The following is a 13893-nucleotide window of genomic DNA, read 5'->3' on the forward strand; positions in this document are numbered from 1 at the left end:
TGCGTAATGTTCAGTGGTTGTCTGTTGTTAATTGTACTTGTGTTTTTCTCGCTGTTGGTTTGGAAAAACAAACAGATTGTGAGCCGTAGTTGCCCTGCCAGTAAACACACCGCCACTTTGGCTGTCACAACTGCAGAGACATTTTTAATTTAATTAGGTAACCTTCAGGTTATGGTAGAATTATTTTGTTTGTTATGTTAGTCTTCTATTTATTATCTCATGAAAACAAACACATCACATAATTTGTCTCTGCGGCTGCTTGGTACTAAGGAAGGATTGGTCTTTTTCGTGCTGTTTCTTGGCTCTCTAGACATCGCAGAAGACTATAATTATCCACTATTGTGTGACTAAGACCTCAGTTATAGGACTCTTTCACAGCAGACATTCTGACTTATCTTAGCAGGAAAAGCACAGGTGTCACTAATCACATTTAAGGTTAATTCATTTCAAGTGTCTTAGTAAGCCATGTGATGTGACAGTGAGCCAGCATGCACAATACCAGGACCCTGAAACCAAGGCAGCTAAAAGGAAGTTAGCTATCATTAATTATAGCATATATAATAACACCTGCGCTGTGTCAAACATGTCAAAATGTTCTTTGTGGAAAAATGTCTTTTGACAATTAAAAATCTGTAAATCTGTACAAATCAAGTGTTAATTGGTGCTGACAAATCACATGTCACAGAATCAAAATAACTGCGCTAGATTCCTTGAGATTAAATAGAAGGATATTAAAGCAACTAAATCTCAGTCCTCTAATCTTAATTTAATACATTTACTGTGAATTTTTCATTGTTTATGACTGTAAATACTTTAAACATCATCATTAACACGATATACTTGTTATTTATAGAATTATATGTCCAAAAATATAAACTCCAAAGAGACAAGTTACGTAGAAGGGATAAAAAAAGGTATTTTCCTGTTACTCTTCAACTCCGCAGTTAATTCAAACATTTCAAAATTCACATCTTATACGATTATTCAAGTGTACTTCTAACTTTCAAACTTTCACCAAAGAAAGAAAGAAGAAAAAAAATGCATGCATGCACAATGTTCCTCCTCCCATGGGGTTCATTAGCAGCAATGGAATTCAGTGACCCAGAAACTAAACCTAGCCCAAATCAATTAGCAGACATACACATGCATTCATTTGAGCTGCTAATTACAAAGCCAAACTCCACCTCTCGGGGAGGGGATTCCTCTTTGAAGATGAATCAGACTGTGAGAAGTCAAAATGTTTTGAAAATACAGTGTTTTGGCTGGCTTCAACGCTACAATGCTGAGCTGGTGTCAGCCAGATTTTGAAGGGGTTTGATGAGGTTTCAAGGTTCGGGAGATGCAAATTTGACTGTCTGCTGTATTAATGTGGATCCTTTATAGCTTTGACATTTAATTATATCCTAAGAATTGTGCCAACTCTCTAGATTTAACAAAGGCAAAACATTTATTACTATTTATGGTAATTTTATCAAATAATTCAGTCAGTCTGGTGCCCTTTTTGTGGGTTTTTTGTGCATTATTTTTAGTTTTCAAGTCTAATGTTCTTGCGATTTTAGCAGATGAACGGAATCATTATTTTTATTGTTTATAGTCGACCTGTGATTTTCTAATGTCATGTCAAGATCAAAATGTCTTGTGTGAAAGGGTCTATCATGCCATTATTTGTCAAAAGTAGTACATTTATTTGTGATATTATGATGATTGTAAATATGGCTATACTTCTACTCTAAAGCGCCAACCAATATTTTCTTAACAATGCGTCAAAGGTGTAATTAAAAAGGGTCTCTTGTGGTTAATTTTCTGATTATCAGAATCAGTGGGTTTTTTATCTGACTGTCGATAAAACTTTTTTCTCCCTGCCAGTAAAATATTTTGAAAGTAGGCATCATCTTTACTTAGCTTATCAGAGGTATGTCCAAGACAGAGGGATGTGAAAGTTATACTGATTCTAAATCCCAATATTTTTTAAATAATTCATGGCAGTTCCTTCCAAAAAGTCTGAATAGGTGGACAAAACCAGAAAACATGAGGCCCATCAACCAAGATCTTTCCTCATTCCCTCCAACAAGACAGCTTCTATGTTTCTACAAAACTTCTGTTTGGGAATAATAAAAAAGCGGATGAAGTTTTCTTCCAACAGAAGTCTGTCCAGGTCCTGGAGGACAACTGTGTTGTCCAGGCATTCAGCCATATGTCCTCGGGTATTTCAACATTCAGTTCTTTTTCCCATCGTTGTTTCACATTGTCTGTAGAGTCCTTATTTCAGCCATGTGATGCCATGGTACCACTTGCTTATCAGCCCTTCAATGCTTCCTGAGTTATACGGATCATGATCGTCATTCCCTGGGCTCCGACGGATCATTGCTCTCTTCTGTTTTACTATCTCCTTATATCTGTAAAATGTAATGCTTCTTCATTCTGGTGTTTTCCTTTTCATTGCTAATTATCTTGTGCGGCGTGTCCTCTTTTAGGTCACCACGCTGGAGTGGAGGTCGTGTGACTCGAGCACCGCTGGGCGATGCCACGGCCCTCGGGCCTGCTCAGTAGTCTTCCTGGATCCACACACTTCACGTATATTATATAATTACTTGCATCAGATATTCTGCCAGTGCAATTTGTAAACTGTGATTTTGTTATTCTGTTCTGTACATGCGACATCTATTGCATGTCTGTCTGTATTGGGAGAGGCATCCCTCCTCTGAGGTTTCTTCCATCTTTGGAAGGATGTCGTTCACTGTACAGCTTGTAAGTCCATGAGGCAATTGTGATTTTGGGCTATATATATATATAAAATTGATTTGATTTGATTTTACGCATCAATAAATATATGATCTTTCTTTTATACCAATATACTCCTCAAGTAGCTCAGGCTGTAGCTCAGGAGGAAGAGCGGGACATCTAGTAACTGGAAGGTCGCCGGTTTGAATCCCTAGCTCCCCCATCTGCATGTCAAAGTGTCCTTGAGCAAGATGCTGAAGCCCAAATTGCACCTCGCAAGGCAGCCTGTGCTGACATTTTATCGACTACTAAACGATTAATCATGAGAATAATCATTAGCTGCTGCCCTAAAGTGAACCATAACAGTAAAGTTGTGAGAGAAACAGGTAAACAATGAGCTGAAAGACACTAAAGATAATGCTCTGTGGAGTTGAGAGCAGTTGCAGAGAACATCTTTTCATGGTATTTATTGACAATAATGAAAATATCAGCAGCTTTATCCTTTATTGTGTGTGTGTGTGTGGTGTGTGTGTTTGTGTGACTTACTTAAGTCGACTTTGCAAATGCAAGCCCATTCACCATTCCTGTTATAAACTCATAGTGATTGTTTTTTCTTTCTTTGTCTGGCGTGCAGAGAATGAGGATCCATGAACTGCTCATTGTCTCTGCACACTTTCCCCCCCCGACAGTAACTGGAGCACTTCCCCTTTAAGAAAGTGACAGTGAGCAGCGGCGGAGGAGCTGGTCAGGAACTGGCCAGGAGGAGCGGACGGCTGTGAAGGAATCCCAAAAACTTTTCCCAACACACAGAGCTGTCGGTCCGCTCACTTCGCTCCCAGCTCGACCGGGAATGTAAAAAAAAAAACAACCAAAAAAATAACATCGACGTGGCCTCACTTGAGCGGGGTCGGTGATGAAGTGGATGCTCGGAAGAAGGAAAACTTGCGAGAGGAAAGAAAACAACTTGTGGAGTGATGCCCCAGCGACTGCATCCCTCCCTCCAAAGTTCAGCTAAGGTGGCTAATGTTAGCTAGCGGGGGGGGGAGTCAGCTCGCAAAACTTCGGATAAACTTTCGCACACGAGTAGAAAACACATCACCTCATGTAAGCGTGGGGATATCTTACGCTCACCCTCGGCTTGTCGCCTTAACGCGGACCAGGTTACAGTATCGAGCTAGCCATATTTAGCCAAAGTGGAGCTAGCTTGACAGGCTAGCTTTCTCTTGTCAAGTGGAGTCAAGTTAACGGTAACTCTCAGGGAGGAAAATGACATGACACCAGCTAACACTCCAGCTCCAGCACGAAAAGCCTGTCTGGAAACTGAAGTTAATAAGTGACATGGACAAACTGAAGAGTGTGAACACGTGTTGGATGCTACTGGAGATGTGAGATGATGAGAAAGGGAGTGATGACCCAGGTGACTGTAGCATGAGGCAGCACTAACAGAGCTGGATGTAATTACTGTTACCTTGAGTTGTGGTGGGTAGTAATGGGATGGACTGACAGTAAACACACCTGACAGTCTAATTAAGGAGCTTTTTTTGACTTTAAACCACTTTGACACAGTTTTTTTGACAAGCTGTGTGACTTTTGAATAAGTTGTCTTGAGTGATGTAAGTGTCTTTAACCTCAAGCCGCCCACTATCAGTGTTTTTGGTCACATCACTGCCTCTTTAATCGAGTCTTTTCTGGAGCCTCCCTGCATCACCATCGCCTCCACGTCCAGAGGGCCCCGCGTCTTGGATGAAGTGGAAAGTGCCATAATGAAGGTGACCGTGACATTTGGGCAGACAGGTGTGGTGGTGCCCTGCAAGGAGGGCTGGACCGTGAGGGACCTCATCCAGCAAGCCACGCAGAGATACAGAAAACTCCTGGAGCAGGTACCGTTCGTACATCTTGAACTGCACCTTTCTTCACGATTAGACTCAACTTTCTGACACAGAACTACATGTTTTGGTATATCTGCTCCGAGGATCAGGTATTATTATCAGTATCAGCTACATTGATCTCTGAAGGAATGAAAACAGAGGGGTTCTTCAAGGCTTGATCCAAGGCATCATCATAGTTTTACACAATATTATGCACTGACAGACATTAAACCTGATGTAAACCTGAAATATGTTTTTAATAAATAACACTAACACCATAGAATTCAATACTAGAGCCCCATCTGACAGTGGATAGTGATACCAATATTAGTAAGTAAATATGTAGACAACCACAATTAGTTAGGGATATTGGGAGTATTTCACTTGATTGATATTCTGTGGTATATCTAAATTTTTATTTAGTGTTCTGTGAATATTTTTGCTCCCCATAAATAAAGCGCCACATTTCATTTGACTGTTATATGCACCCATATCCCAATATCCCTACTACCAGTAGTGTAAATACAGATGTAGATATTTCGGCTGATATTCTTATATTCACAAAATATATTCATAAACACACATTTTTTTCAATGATCCAGCAAATGTAGTTATGAAACACATATAAAAAGATATGTATGTAATGGAGACAGGATATTTTACAGACTATTTTACTGAAATAGTAAAGTTAACTGGGAATTTATGAATTATAATCAACCCAAGCATTTTTTTCAGCACTATGGTTCTGTAAAAAAAAGTCAAAATCGGACAACATATACACCAAAACTGATATATCTGTGATCGACCAGCCAATATATCAGGCCCTATTCAATACTGTAGCTGAGAAAATGTACACGTCATGATAACTGTCAATATTCATACCACGGTATACCCTAGCTGCTCCAAATCCAGAAAAAAGGGGTTTATCATTATTATTATTAGTAGTAGTATAAGTGTCATTAATAACTTGGTTGAGAGTCTTTGTGACTGGTACCGGCATTATACTTTCAGTGAATGTTGACATTACAGTTTTGGTTTGTTTACTCTTCACAGAAAAGGACTATGATTCGAAAGTAACTCCAAACAGATATTGTGGCAAGTACATCTCAAAATGTACTCACCTTGTAAATCCCCTACAAAACCCATGATGGAAAACACTGTAGCTGTCGAATCATGTTTAATTTTCATTGATACCAAATAGTTCAGTGTGCCGAAGAACATGAAGAAAGAACGTTAACAAATGTAACTTTAACTCTTCTGAGCCGATTTGACTTTTCAGTCATCAGTTAGCGACAATATTCATTTGTCAGAAGTAGTTTTGTAATAATGTGTAAAGATTTTTATGAACTCCTGAAAGAGGCGAGATAACTTTTTATGAAACAGCTCTTTCATAACATTTGAGGTTTTCCCTGAAGTCATAAAAGAATAATCGAAAGCTCTGTCATTTTTACACCATGAAAGGGCCATATGATTTTCACATCTCAAAGTCTTGGGAAATTAGACAAAGCCATGGAGGTCCAGTTCTCCATAATTGCTGTATAAAAAATTAAAAGCATGTCTGATATGAGTTGTGATGGTGCAGACAGGAGCAGAAATGAGTCGTTTCCACTTTAGTTGTGAGTGTAAAATGCAAATGACTCCCTCTGGCGATTCCTTTATGACTGCTGTTGATTCCCCGTGCTGCTCTCAGGGCAGGAACCCTGTGACCCCCATCAGACGACCAAATCTTCTCAGTGACTCGCTTCATATTGGCTCCATTATTCAAAGAGCACACCAGTCATATAGATAGACGGCCGCGGTTGTGATTGAGGGGGGAGATGTTGAAGCTGTGTGTGTGTTTTTGTGTTTATGTGAGACAGACACTGAGACATCACTCGGATTTTCCACCCTCCTCTTTATCTTTCTCTCTCTACCTGTTTTGCCTCTTAATCTGCTTTGATCTACCTGTACATCAGCCCTTCCCCTCCTCCTCTTACATATCAGCCTCTTCACCTTCCACATCGCTCTCCACATAGCTGGAAACCTCTGGCTTCCCTTTCATGTGGACTCTTATTCCTGTTTCAACACTTCCTCCTTCCCCCAGTTCTCTTTTCATGAGATAACTCTGTTCCGCTAGAAGTAGAGATCAATAGCGTACATTTCAAATTTATTTAAATTGCTAAACAACTGGGTATAAGCAGGAGCAGTGTACACAGCTTTAGTAGTCAATTACATTTAAAATCATCTCACTTTTTGTGTCAGGAAATATAAACTGTGATGATATTGCATCTTTTTTACTCATATTTGTCTGCTGTAGCAGGTCAAACACAGGTAAAATTGATACTGCATTCCTGTTTGGTGAGCTACTTCCAGGGTCACAGTGTTGTGCATACTGGCTCACGTGCATTGCTTTGCTGAGACATGTGATGGAACAGAGGCATCATGAGTGAAATTTGTTCCACCTGCGCTTGCTAGCGAGGCAAACACTTTGAAAACAGAAGCTAGTTGTGATGACGACTAGACATAACTCTTGTTTACTCAATGTGCATCTTCTAAGTCACTGACAGATCCTGTGTATACTCGTGTTCCTCCCATATTATACAAAGGAGGGAGTCTAGCTAGCTTTTCTTTCATGTGTCCAGTTCTTGTGATCAGACTTTAACGTCATTGCTCCGTTAACTTACACGGTAATTAGAGCCGCTACTAATGATTTATTTCATTATCAATTAATCTGGCGATTATCTTCACTGTGAATCGATAAATTGTTTAATCTATAAAATGTCAATAAGCTTTCTCAGAGCCCAAATTGATGTCTTCAAATTCCTTCTTTTGTCCAACCAACAGTCCAAAACCCAGAGTTTTTCCTTCTACTGTCATAGATGACCAACAAAGCAGCAAATCCTCACATTTAGGAAACTGATTTGAATATTTAGCTGGAAAAATGACAGACACGATGAATTAATTATCAAAATAGTTGCTGATTAATATTCTTTCAACTAATAATGGTTGCAGCTCTACTTATGCTTGTGCCACGACATGGACAATGGAGATGCATAGAAAAATATATTTCTTTTCTTGAGTTATTACATTTTTGACTTACTGAGTAGATAAGTCAAAGAAAAACATCAGGGGGATATACTTTATACTACACTTTCTAAAGACAAATTAATCTTAATTTTCATTCAGACAACTTATTAAGTGTTATTAATGTTCAGTGAGAGGCAGAGTGAGTGCTCCAGGTGTTTTCCTTGAGCTATGTGTGCAATGATGCACCTCCCTGCTATATCGATTAGGCTTCGGAGTGTATAAATGCTTTGTTTCCTGTATGTGTGAATGCAGTGCCTTGTTAAGCACATGCACGCTGCGTGCGTTTTGGCCTGCTCTCCCACGGCTCTTCTTCTTCTGTTTTCTTTCGCTCTTCCTACTCTCTCCCACACCTTTGTCAGCATTTTGTAATCTCCCTTTGTAATTTCTGTTTTTACTTCTCCTTTTGCCGTCATTGTCTTCCCACTTTTTGATTGTTTTGGCCACTTTCTCTTCTCCTTTTTTGTTGTTTGAAATTTTAAATACTCTCCTTTTGTTTTTGTTTGCTTTTGTCTCCCCTTTTACCTTCTGTGACTCCCTCCTCCTGAATTTCTTTCTCCTCCTCCTTTTCTGGGATGGAGAATATGTATTCTCTTTAACTGCTCACCCCCTCCTCTCCCTTTGTATTTGTTTCTGTGTATTTTTCTCACTCTCTTCCCATCACTCAGTCATTTCCCTGCAACACTAATCTGTTGTAGCTGTGTAATTATTGCTGTTAATGTGTTCCAGGATTAGAAAGGCAGGATATGTGTGTGTTGTAGAGCAGTCCAGTCCCTAATCCTCCCTCCCAGTGCTAGGCAAATCATGTTTTTAAATTGTCACAGAGACAGCTCGCTTTCTGTACGTAGCTCCCTCTCTTCCCCTCCCCCTATCTGCTTCCTTCTAATCAGAAAGTATGCGGCTTGTATTAAAAACATTTTTTTAATCTTGTGTGTTCCTGCGTGCATCCAATGTAGCCAACTCACTCTTATCAGTTACTTTGTTGGCGTTCCCACAGCAGTGCTTAAGAGGTGCTAACACTCAGAGTAGGCATTAACATAACGTTTTAGTGAGGGGATCCTTGAGGTTTAGTCTTAAGTTCAGTTCAAAGAGGATTTGTTTTGTTTTTTAGTTGCTTTGGTTTTTATTTTGGGTTTCGCATTAATCACAGCCCAATTATTAGAATTAGTATACCCCTTTGTGTTACCAAGCATGGAATCAAAACAGGGATAAAAGAGACACATGGGACAAGAAAATAAAAGACAACAAGAGAGAGCTGAGGATACACCAGACTTTTATCATGCTACTACTGCATTGAAAAGTCTCTTCTAAGTATTCTGCAGAGTCAGCTCATGTAAAGCCCAAAAATCGGCTGGAAATTATCCTTAGCTCTCCATAAAAATATCCAGTGGTGTCTTTTTTTAACAAACGTTGAAATGCCATGGCCCCTTGTCAAAAATATCCAGCAGTTTCACACTTGCAAATGTTGAAACACAGGCTTAATCAGTGGTCACTGGCAGCCTTCTTGTGTAGCTGTACCTCCACCACCATCACCTCTACCTCCCGGCATGCTAGTCAGCTGATATATATGTGAGCATAACAAGACATAACATGGCATGTACGTCAATATGGTATGTATGACACGTACAACGTATCTGAATGTATTGAACGACATTTTGGCTGCCTAGTTACTACTTAAAATATATACCTTGTTGCCCAAAAATTGGGTTAGGGTTAATAACAATATGATTTTATAGATAATTAGACAGCACTAGAACGAAAATGAATTTGGCTGGATTTAATTTAGCCAATACCGATCTACTGAAGTACGTCTTGGTACCCGTGCTTCCATTACAACCACTCAGACAGATTCTAGACATGTGTAGTAGTTAGTATGCCAAGCTGAAGGTTGGGGTTATACTGTTGAAGGGAGTCAGTCAGTAGTCTTGTCACTCAGCAAGTGTCTGATTATGAGGTTAATTGCTATTCACCTCACTCATTAAATCAGGCAACTAAGTGCACCATGTTCTGTAATAATTTGTTATAAAATCAAGAGGCATAAACAGCTTGCTGACAGCTATAATATGGAGCTATCACTCTTGATGGATGAACACGGAGGCAAAGCAGAAATTGTGGCATTGGAAAAGGAGAATGATAGTATCCAATAGCAAATAAAACAATAGTACACAAGGTTCTTGTAGAGAGGTAACAGGGAGGAAATGAATGAACCTTCTGAAGTAATCAGAACAAAGATGGTGAATGTAAAAAGGGAGATAGCTGGCGTAGCAGGGTGAAGAGGAAGCGTGGACGCAGAAAGAGACGAGAGGGAGGGGAGCGGAGGTCTTTTTTTGTGGGGAGTTGTCAGGAAGTTATCAGCTTGTTGACAGACTTCTTAATTACCTTTGGCAAAACAGACAAGTGTGTAGTTGTGTGTTTATGGATGCCTGTTTATGTGGTTCAAATTGGACAATCACATCAACATATATATGCCTTTTTTACGATGAATATGGAATAAATTGTGTCTCTAAAATATATGTATATATATTCAGTATATGATTCTGTTATTGGACTTTATCTATATTAGACACCATGTTGGTGCTGTGAGTTTCATGGTTGTATAGATAGATATTTCTATTCGTATTTCATAAGTATAGAAACAAGTACCTTTTGTAAGGTTGTGTACACTTTTGTATGTTTACACTTGCACATGTACATTACAAGGTGGATGTGTAACAAAGGGTCCCATCCTATGTGGGTGTGTGCTGTATTTTCATTAGCCAGGGAAAGGAATGCTGATGAGGCGTGGCCAAACAAGCTGATCAAACCGTAAAACATTCTGGCGTCATGCCAGAGCACAGGCAATTATTTCTGAGGAGGGGAGGGAGGAGAAGGGAGGAGACACGTGCCGCTGTCTTTGCAGACATACTGCAGGAATGTGTTCATACAGCCTGACACCTATTCTATTCTATTCTATTCGTCCCAAACAGTCCCAAAATCAAAATGTTGTCTCTTTGCTTTGTTATTGTCTTTTATAGTTGGTAGTTAAAAGTACTAGCATTCAAAATACTTTTACCTCTTGTTAGCTCTAGCAGTGGTAAGCCATTAGCTTCATTAGTTTTTAGCTCTGTTATCTCTATTTGCTGCTAACAGGTAGCAGCTAATTAGCTCTACTCTTCCTGATTACAAAACGGATTCACAATGTAGCATTATCAGGGAAAAAATAGGGTGTGTTCCCCATTGACAGTGAGTTTCCTGCCAACTTTTCGGATTTGAAGGCATCACATTTTTCGTAGGTCTCGCATTCAACCAGTATTCAACCAGTAATTCAACCAGTAATTGTACTACAGTAACAGTATGACATACAGTACATACATGCATACAAAAATCTCTTTTTCCCCCGAGGTTACCTGGGGACAAATCTATCTCTCTCTTTCAGTTGTTCACAGGACGATGTTGGACCTTATTCTATTCTATTCTATTCTATTCTATTCTATTCTATTCTCCAAGTTTCGGAGCCTGTGACGGCACACATGCTTTTCTAAATTAGCCTGACAAGCTTGCCATAGCTAAGCCATTATAATACAAGAATGAATACCCTTGTATGCAGATCATCCTGGCTGGTAAATATAATCATTGATCAATTTAAATGCTTTACATGCCACATGAATTACCTAAGGATTGCTGCTCATCAGACAGTGTTTAAAAAAACATTTATGAATTCTGACTAGTAGTTACTAACATGCCAATGAAATCTGACTTTAAACGATCAAGATGCACTTTGCCTCATTAGATGAGTGAAAAATCGCCTTTTGCACCGCTTAAATTTGGCATGCTGAAGTGTTAACACGGTGAGTAATGGTTGCCATGGCATTTCCTTCAGCAATTTTCTGGCGTTGCTTTTCAGAAAAGACAAGCTTTGTTCCTGCGTGGTATCAAGATGGGTCAAGAGACAATCTAACTCAGATTCAGTTATTTTCCACTGCATCAGTACCTCCTGCCTCTATAAACCAATACTTTGCAGCATTAATGACATAACTGACCTTTTTGATTACATTGTGATAATTCCACACCTGAATATAAACCGAGTTTTTTTTGTTTGCTCTGTTGTTAGTAATGTGAGCTGCTACAGAATCAACCTATTACAGTATTCAGCTGCAAGTGTGTGCAGTGGATGGATGATTTTATAGAGGGAGCAAAGTGACCCACATCAGTGTCATGTGGTGTGACCATGTCCATTTCTTTGCACTGCCTCCAGTTTTGACGACAGCATGCATACCAAACTCTTGTGTCAACTGCAAGACTAGAAAGGCCTACTGTTGAGAGATAAAGATTGGGGGAGAGGTGGGGGGTTAAACACATACCTAACACTGACAGATCTACATGGTATTTTAACTCTGGTGGGATTTTACTACGACTTGATAATAATTTCTAGATCATATCCTGAGAGTCAAGTACCTAAAATTGCCCAATATTATCTGTAATAGTATCAAGCAAAAAGCTGTATTAAATGCTAATCCCCTTGATTTCAGATTAGATCAGTGTGTTTACAACTCTTATCTTTAGTCCTACAATATCTAAATGTCCCTGTAGGTTTTTAAACTGCCAGACATGGAGGCATGGGGTTTCTGCAGTTCACAAAAAATATGTAACACATTATCCCTGCACTCCCCCTGAATATCAGATTAGATCAGTGTGCTCACAGCTCTTATCTCTCTAGCTTTCCATTTCTCGTCTCTTTAGCTGTACGGCTTTCCTATTGTAAAAAGAGATCAAAGATGGTTGTTGACCTAAAAACAAGCACAGGTCTCGTTTTCCTTCTGTAATCGAGACCTTTAATTTTAATTGTGATTCATGTGTCCTGGCTTACATCTGCAGTGGTCAGTTTTAAACATCTTAAATAATGCTGGTCATTCACAAATTGATTAAGTGTTACAACTACGGATAATTGTGAGAATTTGCTTTGAGAAGCTTGGGGAATTTAGCTCATCTGCCTGCTCATTGTCCTCACAAAGGCATTTTTGAGAAGTGCTTTCTTCATTGATGAATTTTCGTTGGAAATTAAGGCAATTTGATTGCACAGAGATACCATGACAAGATCCTGAAGCCCATCGTTATGCCATTTATCCACACAAAATTCCTGGAAGCTGAAATTTTCCCAACTACGGCGTGCATACTCACCTGACTTTGAGTTTGTTATGCTGCTCTGGATCGGTTTGTCCAGTGAAGAGAAGTGACCCAAATTTCCATAGGCCACACAATCAACAATCTGATCAACTCAATGCAAAGGAGATTTGTTACACAGCATGAGGCAAAAATGGTTGTCACACCACACCAAATATTGGCCTGAGTCACGTGGAGTCCATACTTCATTGCCTAATAAATGTCTTAATGTCTTTTTCCAAGATATAACTGCATATTTTAGAGTGACTTTTATATGTGACCAGCCCAAGGCTCACATTGGATCAATTAGATCGAGTTATAAGATTATTTTCAGATAAAACAGTGCAACTAAAGATGTTAAAAGTAATTCTGCCACATTCATAATGTAAGGAACATAAACATAACATATCTCATCAGAGTGACAAAATAGCATCACTTTGACAGATGAATTAAGCCAACAATGTTGCCTGTTCCATGTCTGAATATGGCTTCTAATAACAAGAAATGCAGAAAAGCAAGCAGCTTTGCTTTTGTGATCGTATGACATCAAATGACTTAACAAATTATTTTGTTTTTTGCTTGATAAATTACTAATATGGTTTTTAATTCTAATATATTTTGTCCCTCGACAAATTGTTTTAAGCGCTAATGCAGGAGCACTGCATAATAAGAAGAAAAAGATTTACTCCAGCTCAAATAAAACAGTACACTGCACAGAGAGCTAGACTACTAGCTAAGTGAGCAAAGCGAGCAAACTGCCCTGAGGCCACAGATCTCCAGGGTGCCTGAAAGCTCCATGTTTGCAATGTGTCATTTGGCCTTTTGTAATTTGATAAATTGCTAATTTGTTTGGGACCTTGCACCTCTAAAGCCGAATATTAACTGAAATGAAAAGTGAAATGTATAGTTGGATGTGTGAACTGTACTGCAGGTCAGCAGGGGCCCCCAGGCACCCCGAGGGCGACCTTTACAGGATAACGAAGGTGGGCTTTGTTGACATAAAAGATTAGCAAACTAATGAAAATATCACCTTAATACTTCTCTGGAGCTGTGTTTTCTATAAGAAGGTAAAACATGGAGTTAATCTTCTCTTTTTGTCAAG

The 13893-nt window shown here is 39.2% G+C and overlaps 1 protein-coding gene across 1 annotated transcript in view; it reads left to right on the top strand.

Annotated features, from left to right (window-relative positions):
• The first annotated feature begins 3515 nt into the window (after positions 1-3515).
• pard3bb (par-3 family cell polarity regulator beta b) overlaps positions 3516-13893 on the top strand; it is a 215910-nt gene continuing 205532 nt past the window's right edge. The window contains exon 1 of the mRNA XM_073473008.1: positions 3516-4601. Within this exon, the coding sequence (XP_073329109.1) occupies positions 4485-4601 (117 nt within the window). The 5' untranslated portion in view covers positions 3516-4484. The remainder of the gene's footprint in view (positions 4602-13893) is intronic.

This window comes from Pagrus major, chromosome 9 (assembly GCF_040436345.1).
Source record: "Pagrus major chromosome 9, Pma_NU_1.0".
NCBI classification, from domain to species: domain Eukaryota; kingdom Metazoa; phylum Chordata; class Actinopteri; order Spariformes; family Sparidae; genus Pagrus; species Pagrus major.